Consider the following 18272-nt stretch of genomic DNA (forward strand, 5'->3'; position numbering starts at 1 on the left):
TCAGCTGTGTTCAATCTAAGGTATCTTATATACTGATTTTTCTTATTTTGATGAATGTGTTCCTTACTTACATTATTCTTAGTTGATTTCTTTTTAGTCATCTCTTATTTTAATTATGCCTTTTTGTTTTAGAGTTTCTTATTCTTTATTAACTACCCTTTTTGAATGAACCTTTAATGTAATTTTGGGGGATTTTTAACATCTTAAATGTTAAATGAATTTGTAGTCTAATGAACATCTGATTTTGTTAGTTGGGCTTACTAGTATTAAGTTTCATCCTGTATTTTAGGTCTTTGGTTGAATGACATGTTTTGAATGAGACTTTTTGCTTTGTTTTCATTCATTACCCACTTTATACCTATCTTTTCTTCCTCTCTGTTCACTGTACCCTGCTCAGCAGGCTTTCAATTTTCTCCAGCTTCTAGAGTGCCTCAGTCCATAGCCAGGCTGACACTGTGGTTTATTTACATGGGCAGTCACAGGGTGCTTCACCTAGTTCCTGATTTTGGTTGACTTGTGTTCTCCATCCTCCTCAGAATGCCACTCTGTAGAACAGTGCAGCTGCCAACTTTCAGGAGTAGAAGGCTGGCGCTCCAGTTACCATCACCTGCAATCAGAAACCTTTGTGGCTGTGTTTAGACCCTAAGTCTTGTGGAACCCAAGTTTCCCATTTAATTGTCTATTTTTGGTTTTGATACATAAGAATAAGCCTGTACTCTCAGGAATTTACTTCTTTTTTTTAAATTTTATTTAAGGAGAAAAGAAAAAAAAAACAGTGAAAGGGTACAAGTTATACAGATTTACAGAAAAAAAAAGAACAGTAGGAAATCACTAGTTAATGGATTACATATTGCCATCTCAGAAATAATTGTTCAAGTCACAAAATTAAAGCTTGTAGAGTAGACATTCCAACAATAATACTGCAAACAGTTCTGTTCAATGATCCAATAAAACTCTGTGATATCATTTTCTATCTTATACACTTAAATATACATGCAGTTATATAGTTTAGAGCACTTTCTTTTCCTCTCTTTTGTACAATGACTATTACACATTTTGGGTTTCATTGCTCCCACGGTTCTTATTGCTTTTTTGGAAGAGAGTAAAACCAAATGTGACATAACAGAACAGAATCAGTCAAGTCAAAAGGGTGGACATAATAGATAATGTAAAAACATAATACAAGGTGACCAACAGTGGTTACCATAATGCCTCCCGCTATCTCTAATAGAATTGCCTATATCATTAGTTATAATACAATTGAACAAAACAGTAAAGAACAAAACCGACAAAACCAAACCATTGGAGACATTATAGGTCTTCAAAAGTAGATAAAAGTCAACGAGAATGGGCGTTATAATGAATCTCATTATCTTCGCAGCTGATGCCTAAACTTTTGAACCTGATACTATCCAGCAAAACAGAATAGGAGAACATCAGTGAAAAACAAGATGGTGAGAGTAATACAGGGCTTCAAATCGAGATAATAGAAAGTCAAAGTGGGTTACCATAATATATCCTGCTATTTTTTCCCCTTTAATTAAAAGGATAAAAATAAAAAAGTAAATAATGGAGTGGAGATTGGGATAAAAGAGGGCATAACAGCGAATCAGCGCAGATCAAAACATAACCATTTAAGCAGAATAGTGTTTCACCACCAGATAATTCCGACCCAAAAGTAGTTACCTTATTGACTCTTTCCTTGAAGTCCTTGAGTACAACTTCGTATACTGTAGCATTAAGTATATCAAAACAATGTAAAACCATTTAAGAGAATGGCAGCATTACAGAGTATTTAGAATCGACTAACAGAAAATGAACAATAGTTTCTGTATAATCTCCTTGTCTTTAAAAGGTTTTTGCTTATACTATCGTACATAATAAAATCGAATAACATACAACCTGTTTAGACCATTGGAGACAGAAGAACAAAAGCTAGATGAGACTTCAAAACAAGATGAAACTAAATCAGTATTACCTATTAAGATGTCATTTTCTCCAAAATAACTGTTCCTATCATCCAATCTTCTCTGTCTCATTTCTGTTGAGCTCTTTTTCTGTCAGTAGCTGTCAGTTTGTCTTCTTCATTTTGTTCTCTGCTCCATTCGTTGTGGCCTCCCCGCCACTATTCCTGGGTTCTTTGTATTTTTCTTTTTTTAGAATATCCTGCAATACTTTCTGTAGAGTTGAATTGGTGGTTGCAAATTCCCCCAGTTCCTCTTTATCCTGGAAGCACCTTGTTTTTCCATCAATTTCCAGGGACAGTTGTGCAGGATATCTCAATCTTGGCTGGAGATTATTATCTTTCAAAGCTTGAATTATTTCCCCCCACGCTCTTCGTGATTTGATGGTTTGTGCAGAGAAATCTGCTGTAATTCTGATGGGTGTTCCCTTGTAAGTGGTCTGTTTCTTATCTCTGACAGCTTTTAATATTCTGTTCTTGTATTGAATTTCTGAAATTTTTATTATTATATGCCTGGGTGTTGCCCTGTTTGGGTTGTAGGTAGCTGGGGTCCTGTATGCCTCATACATCTGAGTATCTTTACCTTTTGCTAAATTAGGAAAATTCTCCTGGATTATTTCTGTGAGTAGCTTTTGTAGTTCACTTGTTTGTGTCCCTACTTCTTCTTTTATGTTCTTAATCCTTAAGTTATGGCTCTTCTTATCATCTTCTTGTCTTTGTATTATTGCTGTTTGTTTCTTTGTTATTTTTAAGAAGTTTTTCATTTCATTCTCCCATATTACAAGTCTGCCCTCCAGTTCAGATAGTCTGTCCTTAGTTTCTTTCAAGCTGTTATGCCAGTCTTGGATAGACTTCTTAGTTTCTTGATAGTCCCTTTGAACCTGCTTCACGTACTCTATGCTTTCTCTGTTTTCTCCATCAAACAATTCTCCCCTCTTTTTCTGTTCTTCCATTCCACCATCCGTTTTTTCCTGGGTGGTGCTTAGCATTTCTCTAACTATTCTGCATACTTCTAGCTTCAGGTCCTGAATTGGTCTATGAGGCTCTCTATATGACGCTTTATGTCTGTTGGTGCAGTGTCCGCTATTGCCTGTTTCTCAGAATTGGGGGCCGAGGAGCCTTTCTTGTTGCTGCCTTTTCCCATATTCTCTGCTCCTTATATATGCAAGCTTACATAGGAGGCCCAGCTTCCTTCCCTGTCAGCCACAGCCTGATCGAATTGCGCTGGCTAGGTGTTCCCCCCCACCGCTGCACACCAGGGAGTTAGGGACTAGGCAGCCTATGCGGGAGTCAGTCGGCCCTCCGGGCCACCGTCAGGCTCTGGGATCTGGGTTGGGCTAGCCTACCGAGTCCGCCAGCAGTGTCACGCAGGCCAGGCACTTTTCACCAATCCCGTCTGAGAGGGGGATGTGTGGCTGGAGTCGCCACCGCGCCCTGCTCCCGCAGGACTGTTCTAGCCCAGAAAGTCCTCCGCTGGAGTCAAACTGTGGTAGAGTATCAGTTTCTCTCACTCACCTCACCACAAGTCAGTGCACGCCTCGCTGCCCTTCCTGTTTTCGACTCCGTTCGCAGACTCCCGTTCTCAGAGCTTCTGCGCGTCTCTCTCCTTGCGGAGCCAATGTAGAGGCAGCCAGCCGCTGCGTGGCGGGAAACCAAATCGCGGCTTCCAATGGCGCGGGGTCCAGCCTCCACACCGAGGCTTTTCTGTTCCTGTTTTAGCACCAGGACTGCATTCCAAGTTGGTTTCTCTCCGCCTAGTTCGTTCCTGAGTCAGCAGAGCATATCTCTACCGGCTTATGTCTCCTTAGTCCGCACCATTCCTGACTTCTGAACCAAGCCTTTCAGAGAGCCTCCGTAGTATCTGCTATCTGTCTGCCATGTTCTCCTGGAAGTCAGGAATTTACTTCTGTGTGTTTTTGTCTAATCTATTTCATTAAAAAACATCTATATGTGTGTTTATATCCATCCATCAAAAACCATGTATGTACATGAGCAGTTTGCTGTGCTAATAAATTGCTGGAAGTTAATGGCTACCACTTAAGCACCTCTTATGATAATAGAGGCCAAAATTAATTTGTATCAATCTCATGAAGTCTCAAATTTAGTACAATATATTTATACAGGTTTTTTTTCCTGATATACACATTTTTTGGGAATTTGACTTAGATCTGTCTGCTGTCTCCCTGTCTCCCTGTCTGCTGTCTCTCCCTCTTCTTCTCCCTTCCCTCCCACTCCTCTTCTGCCTCTCCCTCTCCCCCTCAGCCAAACTGCCATTCTCTATAAAGGCCTGATACAGGTACTCTGTAAGTTAATACTGCAAATAGGTAGTACATTTCAATGACTACAGCTAGACCCCATTCCTTGTTTCTCATTTATACCCAAACACTGAAAGCTCAGTTACAAACTGCACTTTATGCAAGGTTCTTCCATTCACTTCTGTTGGTAACAATGGGCCAAAAATATGCCAGTCTGCAAATTTCATTTAAAGCACTAGACAAGTCTGGTACATTATTTAGACTTCTAACCAAGATTTCATCTTAGTGAACCATAAAGAATGCTCCTGGACCTTGCTTTTCAACAAAACTACATAGTACTTTCTATGCCAAGCTGCCATTTACTATAAAGGCCTAATATAGATGTGTGTTTATGTATATATATATGTATATACAAATATCAGTTCACAAATATCAGTTCTTTCTACAGTTCTGGTCAAAAACAGATGAGAATTGAATCAAATTTGATTATTAGACTCAATGTTGAGAGAATTGAGTTCATGAACCAAGGTAGGTATGTGTGCATATACATATATATGTATAAAATTTGAGCCAATTTGCATTTTTTATTGTTTTTTTTTTTTTTATAATTCCCCTCTGGTTGCTTTGTGTTTAGCGAGAATCCATCAAAGAGTAAATTTATTGTGCCATCTTCACTGGAAGTCATGTGACCTGAGAGCTTAAAGGAAATAAAATCAGATACTTGGTTTTACATACTACTAAAAGTTGACCACAAGAATGTTTTTCCATGTGAGTTCAGTGGCCCACAACATACAGTTATTTAAACTCCTTTAGAGCTTGAAGGCCTAAAAGGAGGAGAGGGATTAAGCAGGTGGGATTTATTAGGATGCTATGGTTCCTTACAAATGTTTTACTTTCTAGTTTTCAAACATGATTTTTAAAAAATTACTTTCATTTTGAAATTTTCTATGTTTCCAAACACCTAATTGCCTATAGTTTCAACCTAAAAGTGTCTTAAGATTTTAGTACCTGCAGTGGTGTTTGTATTGGGGCCAACTTGCACTACTTTAAGTGTACTGAGGTACTACAAAAGAAAAGATGTGAAAATGTAAATAAAACATTTGACCTCAGGATGAAATTGCTGTTTCGCAGCAATTCAAAAGAGAAAAGTGGCAGACAAGTGAAGCCAGCCTCACCACAGGGTGATGGCTGCCACCTTAGTGGAACCTGCCTAGAGCAGTCAGGACTACGTTCACATGATTGGTCCAAAATGAGTTCTCGTAACCTCACTGAGCATTCAGTCAATGATAGTAACTTAAATTTTATCTTTTAGACTTGTTAAGTTTTATTACATTGGCATACATTTTTAATTTTTGTTAATTTGTACATTTTCTATTTATTAGTTGTGTAAGAGTTACAAGCCTAGAGTTTTATATGTTTGTTAATAACAGAATAAAAATGATTTCAGACTGGACTGGGAACTCTCAGCAGTTTTTATTTCACATTGGAGAAGCAGAGATCATATGGTAGCTGAACTCTCCCTATGAAATGCAGTAAGCATCCAGTGTTTGGTTTTGCTGTTTTTGCCTGGCTTGCTCCTGCTCATATATCATGACCTTAGTTAGCTCAGGTATTGTTTCTGTGTAGAGTATCTGACCCTGGGAGCTGAATTAGTACCCTTCTTGACACCCTCTGTAGCACTGCATATTCCCTTTTCTTCCAGCCCTTCTAACCACTTGTTAAATTTTACCTTCTTACAGGCCTCAATTTCCTCATTAACCACCCTGAGAGCAGAGAACACTGTCATCTTTTCATTTACAGTGTTTTAGGAAGTTTCTGTCATAAAGTAGGCTTCCGTATATAAGATGTGAGGTTTTTAAACTTGTTTTTGTTTCTAGTAATATGTTAATAGTGGAACCAGTGGTGAAAAGAGTTTTAAATAATTTAGGGCCTAATCATTAGTGAAAAACACAAGATTTCTAGTATTTTGATAATTAATGAACTCCTCAGCTCATATTTGTAACTGATCTAACCCAGAGCCAACAGTCTTACTGTGTCTGATAAAAGAGGACAAAAAAGCAAAGAAAATAAGTAATCACTATTTGTATGAGCAATTTGGAAAGGGAGCAATATTTTTCAAGTTGGAATGATAATCTTTGGTACTCCGATGGAGAACAAGGCCAGGGTCTCTTTCTTGGCGGCTGTGAAGGTAAGCACTGTGGTCAAAACGTTCTGCTTTGAAGCCAGGTCCAGCAAGAAGCTCTCCTCCCCATATGGCTGGGGCCATGGGTAGCAGGATTGACTAAGTACATTCTGAGTTATCTGCTAGATTAAATTTCTGTAATTTATTGCAAAGTCATGTGAAGTGTAGGTACACATGCTCTACACCTGGTTTGAAGTTGCTTCTGCCAGTTCCTTAGACTCAGGCTCTGTTTATGATTGAGGTTGGTTTGAAAGCATCTGCAAACTTTAGGTCTGTGTTTCTGATTAGACTCAGAGGGGAAACTGCTGCTCTGTGAAGAAAAATCCAGCTCCTCCTAGTGGAACTTTTCTTAAATCCTCATTGCTTTTAAGAGGAAAAATATCATTAATTTTTTTTATAAGCAATTCCTGGATAAAAGAATATTTTATTATCCTTTTATGAATAAAAAGCCACACATAGGAGCAAACAGAACAACCTTATTTATAATACTGAAGCAACAAATTTTACCTTTCAGTAAATTAAACATACTAATCGCAGCCTCTCAGTAAGCAGGAGGAAAATGTGGTCAAGATAAGTGTAGTTGAAAGTAAATATCTTAATTTTATATTTGATTATATTTTTTGAAGGGTGAAGTACTTTTTGACAAAGCCATGTATGGTTTATAATGAGCTTTATTTTAAATGTTGACACTCAGAGCTAACAGGATTTCTGTCAACATAATCAGTCTACATTGTGTTCTGTCTTCATCTCCTACAACAGACATTTTGGGTTTGTTTACTTTTTCACACATTTGACAATACATATTTTTTAAGATCCTACTATGTTCCAAGTACTAGAGGTGTCTGTGCTTTTCAAAATGTAATCAGCAAACTAGTTCTGAGGAAATGTGTCACTAAGGTGTGTTTGACCGCAGGTAACAGAAAACCAATGAGAGGTGGTTTAACTTAGAAAGTTCCTTTGTGACCTCAGCTATGCATGTAAGGGCATCAGTATCTTTCTGCTCTGCCACTTGTAGTATGTTGCCCAGTCCTCTTAGGCTTTGTTACTTCTGGGTCCTAAGGTAACTTCTAACCTCTTTTTTTTTTTTTTTTTTTTTTTTTGGTACTGGAGATCAAACTCAAGACTTCGTGTTTGCCAAGCAGGCGTTTACTCCACTGAGCTAAATACCTGGCCCACAAGGTGACTTCTAGGAGCCTAGCTTATATGAAGATTAAAGACAGTGTCTAAACTGGAAAAAGTGAACTTTTAAAATTGATGTGGATTGTCTCAGGAATCTTTTAACCAAAGCTCAGTTCACGTGGCCTAGAGTTGTATCACATGTCATTTCTATGCTCGATCTTAGCCAAAGGCCCAAAGTGATACAGCATGCCGTCTCTGTGATTGATAGGAGGGCAAATAATACCAGGAGTGGTCTATACCACACATTTTCAAAGTGTGGCTTAGGGTGCCTGGGTATTCCTGAGACCTTTTCAGGAGGCTAACAAGGGTACAGTTGTTTCCATAATAATGCTAAGGCATTAGTTATCCTTTCTACTCATTCGCTTACTAGCATACTGTGGAGTTGTTGAGAGTTACATGATATGTGATGAGGTCATCACTGGCAGCTAATGTGATGTGTGTCTATTTTTCTGTTTTAAATTTTTCTCATTTTTAACTTCTAGTATGGTAAATGTTGACAAATATAACTTACATAAACAAAAGTTTTGGGGGTTCTTCTGTAAAGCTTAAGCATATAAATTTGAAAATATTTAAAATTTACACCAGTCAGAATTCACCCTCTGGAGACAGCAGTAGACACATGGCCAAGGTGAGGGTCCAGGAAGAAAGGAGGTAAACATTCTACCCCTCAGAGCCAAGACTGGGAAAACAGACTCATTAATTCCAGGATGAAAAGGGAAAAAGAAGAAGCAGGTACTAGGAATATATTTTTCCCAGTACTGGTGGTTTTCATATTTTCAAACAGAACTCAGGCAAAAAATAGAATTCATAACTGATATCACAACTTAAAATTGCTAATTGCATTCATATCACTTTTAATATTTGATTAGTATTGATGGCTTATAATTTTTTTCTTTTTTTCTTTACCCTTGATTCAGTGTTTGTATGATAAATATATAGTTTTTAAAGATTTTTTTAATGTATAGAGCATATTAGAAGCATTATATTGAAAGCATCCCTGAACTGTGTTCTTATAGGTTAGTTTCCTTTTCGTAGTCATTTATGATTGCTAGTTTACCTCAGTGTCCATAGAGTTAGTTCTGGTATTTCCATTGTTGCTTGGTATCCTATTGTAGGATTACATATATATATATATATTTTAGTTTATTTAGTATTGGGGATCAAACTCATGACCTTGCACTTGCCAGGCAGGCGCTTATACCACTGACCTAAATCCCCAGCCCAAGACTACATCTGTTCAATCTATTATTTGTTTTGTTTTTTTTGAGGCAGGATCTCACTATATAGGTCAGGCTGGCCTTGACTTTACAGCAATCCTCCTGCCTCTGCCTCCTAAGTACCTGGGTTACAGGCATGCACAGCAGAATCTTTTCTTCACTGGCCTGTGGGTTTATGATGAGAACTGTTATTGTCAATATTCTGCTAATATATATATATATATATATATATATATATATTAAACCACTTAAGCTTGAAATTTTCTTTGCAGGAGAGTTTGGATAGTACATTTTAGTACTTATTGAGAGGTATGTTAAAGTTTTACATTAATATTTGATTTATTTTTTCTTACGTTAATTTTTGTTATATTTTTACATTCCCATGGAATTGAAATTTTTATCATATGAAATGATCCTTTTACAATGAGTATAGATTTTCCCACTATTTATAGCAATGGTTTTTGCTACAAAATCTGTTCAGTATCATTTATTTACTTGATTCTTTTGGATTGTTATGGGTGATTTTTAAATTTTTTTCCTCTTCTTTAAAAGCAAAATCTTCTTAATATCTGTTATTTCCTTACCTCTATAGTGTAGATTTTTTTTTAAAAAAACAAGACAGAGGTCATTAATTTCTTTTTGTAATTCAAAACTAGTAATCTTGGTTTTTATTTGGTTTAATCTGTTTGCAAAGAGTATAATTATTAATATATTTGAATTTAAGTCTTCTGTTTTAATGTGATAATTTGTCTGTCTGTTTATTTTAGGTGCTTAGGACTGAAACCAGGGCCTCATGCATGCTAAGCAAACACTGCACCGCTCAGCTACACTTCATGCTTACCATATGCTGTCTACCTATCGTGTCTTTTTTACATTTGGTTTTTTCCCTAGTGTCTTGTCCTTTTGAGGAGTTGAGTTTTTTTTTGTTTTTTTTGCCCTGATAAGTTGGAAATTATATACTGCCTCTTAGTATTTTGTCAATGTATATCCTAGAAATTATAATACATGTTTTTGAGTTACTAAAGTCTAGTATTACTACCTTTATGCTCACTTTCCTGGACTATACATAGACTTTGGAATTCTTTAGCTATCTCCTGGCTTATATATTATTGTTTTTGTGTATTTTAATTTCCTGTATATGTTTAAAAACCAGAAGTACTATTTTTATATCATAAATTTTAATTTAGATTTTCCCACCTAACATCTTTATTGTTTCCTTATATCAGGATCATTTTATATCTGCTAAAGAGCATTCTTGTAGCAGATACACTGATGACAAATTCTTTCAGTTATAGTGTGTGAGGAAGGCTTTTATATTGCCTTTATTCTTGGAATGTTATAGTTGGACATAGAATTCTGTGTTGACCCTCTTTTCCTTTTACAATGAGTATAAGTTTTCTGATCTCACTTCCGGGAGAACATGGCGGACAGATAACAGCAGCTACGGAGGCTCTGTGAAAGACTCGGCTCAGAATTCAGGAATGGTGCGGAGTAAGGAGGCATAAGCAGGTGGAGATATGCTCTGCTGACCCAGGAACGAACTGGGCTGAGAGAAACCAACTTGGAAAGCAGTCCTCGTGCTAGAACAGGAACAGAGGGGCCTCAGTGTGGAGGATGGAGCCCGCGCCATTGGAAGTCGCGATTTGGGTTTCCTGCCGCGCGGTGGCTACGTCTACATCGGCTCAGCAAGGAGAGAGATGCGCGGAAGCTCTGCAGGACCGGCAGGGTGCCGTGCACTGACTTATGGTGGGGTGAGTGAGAGAAACTGACACTGTACCACAGTTTGACTCCAGCGGAGGACATTCTGGGACTGGGCAGACTTGTGGGAACAGGGCGCTGCAGCAACTCCAGCCACGTATCCCCCTCTCAAGCGGGATTGGTGAGAAATGCCTAGCCTATGTGACTCTGCTGGCGGAGACCCAATAGGCTAGCACAACCCAGATCCCAGAGCCTGAGGGTGGCCTGGAGGGGCGGGCCCCACGTAGGCTGCCTGGTATGGAATTTCCTGGTGTGCTGCAGTGGGCGGGAACACCTAGCCAGCGCAATTCGATCAGGCTGTGGCTGACAGGGAGGGAAGCTGGGCCTCCTATATAAGCTTGCATATATAAGGAACAAAGAATATGGGAAGAGGCAGCAACAAGAAAGGCTCCTCGGCCTCTAATCCTGAGAAACAGGTAGTAGCGGACACCGCACCAATAGACATAAAGTGCCATCTAGAGAGCCTCATAGATCAGTTCAGGAATGAAGTTATTAATGAACTGAAGCTAGAAATAAGCAGAATAGTTAGAGAGATGCTAAGCACCACCCAAGAAAAAACGGATGGTGGAATGGAAGAACAGAAAAAGAGGGGAGAATTGTTTGATGGAGAAAATAGAGAAAGCAAAGAATACGTGAAGCAGGTTCAAAGGGACTACCAGGAAACTAAAAACTCTATCGAAAACTGGCATAACAGCTTGAAAGAAACTAAGGACAGACTATCTGAACTGGAGGGCAGATTTGTAGTATGGGAGAATGAAATGAAAAACTTCTTAAAAGTAACAAACAAACAGCAGTAATACAAAGACTAGAAGATGATAAGAGGATCCATAACTTAAGAATTAAGAACATAAAAGAAGAATTAGGGACACAAACAAATGAACTACAAAAGCTACTCACAGAAATAATCCAGGAGAATTTTCCTAATTTAGCAAAAGGTAAAGATACTCAGATGTATGAGGCATACAGGACCCCAGCCACCTACAACCCAAACAGAGCAACACACAGCCATATAATAATAAAAATTCCAGAAATTCAATACAAGAACAGAATATTAAAAGCTGTCAAAGACAAGAAACAGACCACTTACAAGGGAACACCCATCAGAATTACAGCAGATTTCTCTGCACAAACCATCAAATCACGAAGAGTGTGGGGGGAAATAATTCAAGCTTTGAAAGATAATAATCTCCAGCCAAGATTGATATATCCTGCACAACTGTCCCTGGAAATTGATGGAAAAACAAGGTGCTTCCAGGATAAAGAGGAACTGGGGGAATTTGCAACCACCAATTCAACTCTACAGAGAGTATTGCAGGATATTCTAAAAAAAGAAAAATACAAAGAATCCAGAAATAGTGGTGGGGAGGCCACAATGAATGGAACAGAGAACAAAATGAAGAAGACAAACTGACAACTAATGACCGAAAAAGAGCTCAACAGAAATGAGGCAGAGAAGATTGGATAATAGGAACAGCTATTCTGGAGAAAATGACATCTTAATAGGTATTACTGATTTAGTATCATCTTGTTTTGAAGTCTCATCAAGCTTTTGTTCTTCTGTCTTCATTGGTCTAAACAGGTTGTATCTTATTGGATTTTATTATGTACGATAGTATAAGCAAAAACTTTTAAAGACAAGGAGATTATACAGAAACCATTGTTCGTTTTCTGTTGGTTGATTCTAAATACTCTAATGCTGTCATTCTCTTGAATGGTTTTACATCTTTTTGATATATTTGGTGCTACAGTATACGAAATTGTACTCAGAGATTTCAAGGAAAGAGACAATATGGTAACTACTTTTATGTCAGGATTATCTTGTGGTGAAACACTATTCTGCTTAAATGGTTATGTTTTGATCTGCGCTGTTTTGCTGTTATGCCCTCTTTTATCTCAATCTCCACTCCATTATTTACTTTTTTATTTTTATCCCTTTAATTAAGGGAAAAATAAATAAAAATAGCAGGATATATTATAGTAACCCACTTTGACTTCCCATTATCTTGATTTAAAGCCCTGTATTACTCTCACCATCTTGTTTTTGACTGATGTCCCCCTATTCTGTTTTGCTTGATAGTACCAGGTTCGAAAGTTTAGGCAACAGCTGTGAAGATAGTGAGATTCATTATGACGCCCATTCTTGATGCCTTTTATCTACTTTTGAAGACCTACAATGTCTCCAGTGTTTTGGTTTTGTCGGTTTTGTTCTTTACTGTTTTGTTCAATTTTATTATAACTAATGATATAGGCAATTCTATTAGAGATAGCGGGAGGCATTATGGTACCCATTATTGATCACCTTGTATTATGCTTTTACATTATCTATTATGTCCACCCTTTTGATTTGATTGACTCTGTTCTGTTATGTCACATTTGGTTCTACTCCCTTCCAAAAAAGTAATAAGAACTGTGGGAGCAACAAAACCCAAAATGTGTAATTGTCATTGTACAAAAGAGAGGAAAAGAAAGTGCTCTAAATGATATAACTGCATGTATATTTAAGTGTATAAGATAGAAAATGATATCACTGAGTTTTATTGGATCATTGAACAGAACTGTTTGCAGTATCATTGTTGGAATGTCCACTTTACAAGCTTTAATTTTGTGACTTGAACAATTATTTCTAAGATGACAATATGTAATCCATTAACTAGTGATTTCCTACTGTTTATTTTTTTCTGTAAATCTGTATAACTTGTACCCTTTCTCTGCTTTTTTTTCTCCTTAAATAAAATTTTAAAAAAAAGTTTTCTGATCCCTTGTTTTATTTCTGTGTAGTTATCTTTACCATTCTTGTGTATTCTTCCATTGTTTTGTCTGGGTAGGTTCTTCAGTTCTGTCTTCCACGTTCCCTCATTCTATTTGCATCTGGGTCTATTTGATTAGATTCTTAATTTCAGTTGTTTTTCAGTTCTAGAATTTCTATATACCATATTTCCTAGTTGTTAGTTTTATCTGTCAGACCTCTGTAACTCCCTGACATCTAAGGATAAATCTTTTGCAAAGTCACACTACGACTACAGAAAGAAGGGCAGTCCTTTAAAGCAAAAGTGGATTATTTATTTTCCCTTTCCAAAGAATAAGTAGTAATAGATAACCTAAATCCACAGATATTCATCATGTTTCCTTTTCTGAGTAGTCAGGTCATTCAAACTTACTGCTTTTTATAAGCAGAATTTTAAAAACTCTTCCAGGGGCTATTGTGCAGTGTGACTCCTGTTTAGTTTACTACCAGGTCAGTGGATAGAAGCAGATAAATGACCTAAAACTTGGGCAGTACCTGTTGCCTTCAGAATCCTGGATTTGTCAGCTAGTTATTTTGCCTCTTATCGTGTGCAAGGTAAAACAATTATCATTGACTTTACTTTTGTTTATTATTAGTTTTGAGTAAATACTGTCACAAGCATTATGATATAAGTACTAATAAATAAGAACATACAGGAATAACACACATTCAAAATAATAAAATAAAGGAGAAGGAATGTCAAACAAACAAACAAAACACTATGATGGCATTAAGGTGAAAAGGTTCCATAAAGTATCCAGTGAAACCTAAATTCCTATCCTGCCCTTTCTATCCATTCGCCCAGGTCTCCTCACTGGAGGCCATCACTGCTACTAGTTCCTTATGTGTTCTCATGTTAAAGTGCACATCACTGTAGCCATCCAGTCCCAACTAAGTGAGGTGGGAGGCAAAATGGAACTTTGGACTACTTGGGAACTTCTTGACCCAGAAACACAGCTTCATGAAAGACTGAATCCTGAGGCTTTAGAATACCTTCCCTCTCTCTACACCTTACCACCACTGTAAAAAAAAAAAAAAAAAAAAAAAAAGTCCTATTTATAGCAGTTCTTTGTACCCAGTACACCATGTCCAGTTCTTAAAAAAAAAAAAAAAAAAAAAAAAAAATCAAGGGCAAACTACGAGAAAGAATATAGTTTAGAGAAAGAACAAATGTCAGAAACAGACATGGATTATCAGGTAGAGAATTTAAAATACCTATGAGTAATATGCTAATGAATAAAGTAGATAGCATACAAGAACATTTGGGCAGTGTAAGCCAAGAGATGGGAATACTAAGAACCCAACAAATGCTAGAGATCAGAGGTACTGTATCTTAAATGACACAAGGTCGTGATTTCAATCCCCATACCAAAAAAAAAAAAAAAAAGTCTAGTGTTTTACCCAGAAGAGAGTAAGAAAGCCAATCAGACAAAATCAGATACCTATTCCAAAATGTTCTCTTTAGGTCAGCATTTCTTAGAAGGGCACCCCTGGCTTTTATAGGAGAATTTTTTTTGTTTGTTTTTATGAGCTGTCGGCCCAAAATACCACATTGTGTTTAGCATTCCTGACTCTCAGAAAGCAAATCATGGTGACACTCACAGTGCTACTGTCATAACCAGGACAATCCCTTTGCCCCACTCCACTCCACTGTGGACCAGGACACTGAGAGCATTGAGAGCTGTTGCACAGCTCCTAAAGCTGACTTTTCGAAAACCATTGCTTCCACTGCTAAACAAAAAATTGTTTGTAATCTTATAAAATAATGGCTTTTGTTTCTTTGTCAAAAATTTCTCAATTTATTGTTTACAAATATCTAATCTGCTTTTATATTGCCACATGAAAGACATAAGAAATCCATCATTTTGTTTCTTCAGTTTATTTCTTCGTTTAAGAATGTAAGTTATTGGGGCAGACTACATTCAAATTCCACAATTTTGGCCACTTACTAGCAGTTCCTTCTTTGGGTTTTTATATAATCTTATTCTGGGCAATTGTGCAATTGTTCTGTGCCTCTGTAAAGTGAGAATAATAATTGTATTCATTTCATAAAGTTTTTGTGCTAAGTAGTACATATAAGGCATTTGTTGTATTGCCAAGAGCATAGTAAATGTATGCAAGTATAAGCTATTATTGTATTTATAAAATGAAATTTCAGAATTAAATTTCACACAAGTAATTTAAAAATACTTCAGTTTTTTCCTTGGGCGAATTATCTTTTAAAAATTAAATTGCTTAATCAGGAAAAGCATTTTGCTATAATGTTTAGTTTAAAACTGGGCTGAAATTGTCAGAGGAGCATTCATTCAGTTTCTTTTGTTGTTGTTTGGTTAGATATGTGACAAATTCTGAGAAGAATTTACATACCACAGAAGGAGCAGTAACTAAGTGAACGAGTACATGCCCAGGGTAGTTACTGCTGTGAATGGCTGCAAAGGAACAGGCAGAAAGATGTGGAAGCAGGGAGGGGTCTGGTGTGTCCTGGGGCAGGTCAGAGTAGGGCTGATTTAAGTGAGCTGGGATAGGTGACTGGGTGGGTGCCAGAGCCTAATTAGCAGGATCTCAGGGACTCTAATGCGGCCCTAGGACTTCTGTCCCAGGGAGTTAAATTTTTTCCCCAAACTGTGGAAAAAAGGGTTTTAAACAGGAGAACTTGCTGGGTGTGACTTCATATTTGCAAAAGTTGTTTTTGTCTCTCTTTAGAAGAATGAATTGGAGAAGAGCAGGTGAATCTGGTAGAAAACAAATGTGACACTCCTGAAAAGGAATGCAAATGGAGTGAAGTGGTGGCAGTGAGACAGAAGGAAGTGGACACAGTCATGTCATGTCACTTACATTTATTCTGGAGTAAAATTGACTGGTAATGGTGATGGCTTGCATGAGAGGACCATAAAAGACAAAATAGGGCTAATGCCTAGATTTTTGAGTAGTAGGTAAATGTTTAGATTATTTTATTATGGTAGAAGATACGTTGTCATTAACACCCTTCAGATCTTCCCCACTTGCTTGGAGCACCAAACCCACTGTTCTTGCCACTTTCTGAAGCAGTTCTGCAAATCCTCCTCTGTGTCTTTATTTCCTTGTCGCTCTTACCTCAGTGTGCTGAATCAGTTCAGAACATTTGCCTTTCATGCTCATTTTGACTTTGGAGAAGAAGCAGAAGGCACACAGTGTCAGATCCAGTGAATGCAGAGGGTAAGGTGGGCTCACTTTTCTGTAGATTGGCACTGAGCAGAGGCAGTCATTGTATATTTGATCACACTTACAAAAAGACAATTTCCAGAACTGCTTCAGAAAGTAGCAAGACTGATGGGGAGTTTGAAGTGAGAGGGAGTATTTTGAGGGGGATTAATGACAGTGTTTTTTACTTTAAATTTAAACATTCACCATATATTTTGATCACACATAAGTGCCATTTTGATAGTATGTATATATTTTCTCAACTATTAACCTTTTTTAAAAATTTTGACAGTACTTTTCAAATCTGAAATTGTTAAGTATTACTTTAGAATTTTTATCTTCCTAGTTTTGATATAACAGTCAAATTGTACAGTCTTCTTAAATTTCTTCTTGTTTTCCTGTTTAGTAATGGGAACTTTCTTTGTTGATGTTTTTGATATTTAAGAACATTTTACTAGTTGATTATTACGATTAAGGATTTAAACTCAGTGATTTACCACTTGCAGTGCAGTCTCTTAAAATGAGGTCTTAGAGTGTCATCCAGCCCTGAGGAAGCCAGGAGTCTGTGAAAGCCTGTACCTGTTAGGAGGAGACCTCCTTGGTCTCTTACTTCCCCTATTCTCCCAGAGCGTGTAGGGGCGCTAGGGAGTCAGTCCCTTGGCTCACTCCCCATGAAGCATATACTCCTGTGGCTCCCCACTATGCTGTTGAACATGGACTTAAGGGTAGGAAGTCAGGCTTAGGAGATTTTATTTTCCATTACTTAAGACTAGTACACCTCCTTAATAACTGGAATTTATTACACTTTACTAAAATATGACCTCTTGTGGACAAAATGAGATCATGTATGTAAAGCAGTCTTTAATTAAGCAGACTGTTTAAATTGATGCATGTGGAATGGATTTTTACTTTTTTTCTAAGAAATAGAGACATTGGGAAGAAAAATCATTAGTGATGCATAGAGATTTTTGGCTGTTTTACACCTAAATGGGATGCCAGAACTGCATATAAAGCATAAGAACATCAAAAATATTTCTTAGGCACAGACTACTATTAAATACCCATGGATGTTTTTTATTTTCCATTACATTAAAATACAATATTCAAAGGAACTTCATTTTCTGAGCATTTAAAAATAGCGCAATCTTAAAATGAAGATATAAAATGTTATCGGCTATGTTCTTTGTACATAATTAGTATGTGCCTATGGAAGTATAATGACTTGTAACCTAAAGATATTATTCAGGATAAAAACCTCACATGGAAAAAATCAGAGCTCCAGCTGGGTGACACATTTTAGAAATGATTCAAAAATGACCCTAGCATCCAAGGCAGGCTTTTTCAGTCCCTTGGAATCCATCTTCAACCTAGGTGGATCATGAAGGCATGACTTTAAGGGTGGGAGGATCCTTTCTCAAATGATTCATTGGTTTCTTTTCTTACAGATTTGATGTGTGCTCCCCATTTCCTTCAGTGCTTGGCAGCCTGCTGTGCAAAGACGTCACCTTTTCCCTTTTTTTGAGATGGCTCAGAATTTCACAAACCTTACTTCTGACTGTCAGTATTGGCTGCAGAAGCTTTCTGCATTAGATCAGGCTTCTACTTTGGAAACCCAGAAGGACACCTGTCTGCACCTGCCTCAGTTCCAGGAGTTCCTGAGGCAGATGTATGAAGCCTTGAAGGAGATGGTAAATTAGTGATTTGTGCTATGGACCTTAGATACTCCATTAGAAAGATACACTACTCATAAATA

General features: G+C 37.3%; 1 protein-coding gene across 7 annotated transcripts in view; it reads left to right on the plus strand.

The window, feature by feature from the left end:
- Positions 1-18272, plus strand: part of Fancc (FA complementation group C) — a 233484-nt gene that overhangs the window by 62971 nt on the left and 152241 nt on the right. For 3 of the 7 annotated variants that reach the window (XM_063229057.1, XM_003468401.4, XM_063229055.1), the window contains exon 2: positions 17965-18207. The exons of 1 other annotated variant lie outside the window; for it this stretch is intronic. In XM_063229057.1, the coding sequence (XP_063085127.1) occupies positions 18043-18207 (165 nt within the window). In that variant the 5' untranslated portion in view covers positions 17965-18042. Of the gene's footprint in view, positions 1-9089; positions 9106-9461; positions 16273-17964; positions 18208-18272 lie in introns of those variants that run through there. 3 more of the 7 variants (XM_063229053.1, XM_063229052.1, XM_063229054.1) reach the window with 3 other exon arrangements.

This window comes from Cavia porcellus, unplaced genomic scaffold (assembly GCF_034190915.1).
Source record: "Cavia porcellus strain 051 isolate PalLab524CR breed Dunkin Hartley unplaced genomic scaffold, mCavPor4.1 scaffold_17, whole genome shotgun sequence".
Taxonomy (NCBI): Eukaryota; Metazoa; Chordata; class Mammalia; order Rodentia; family Caviidae; genus Cavia; species Cavia porcellus.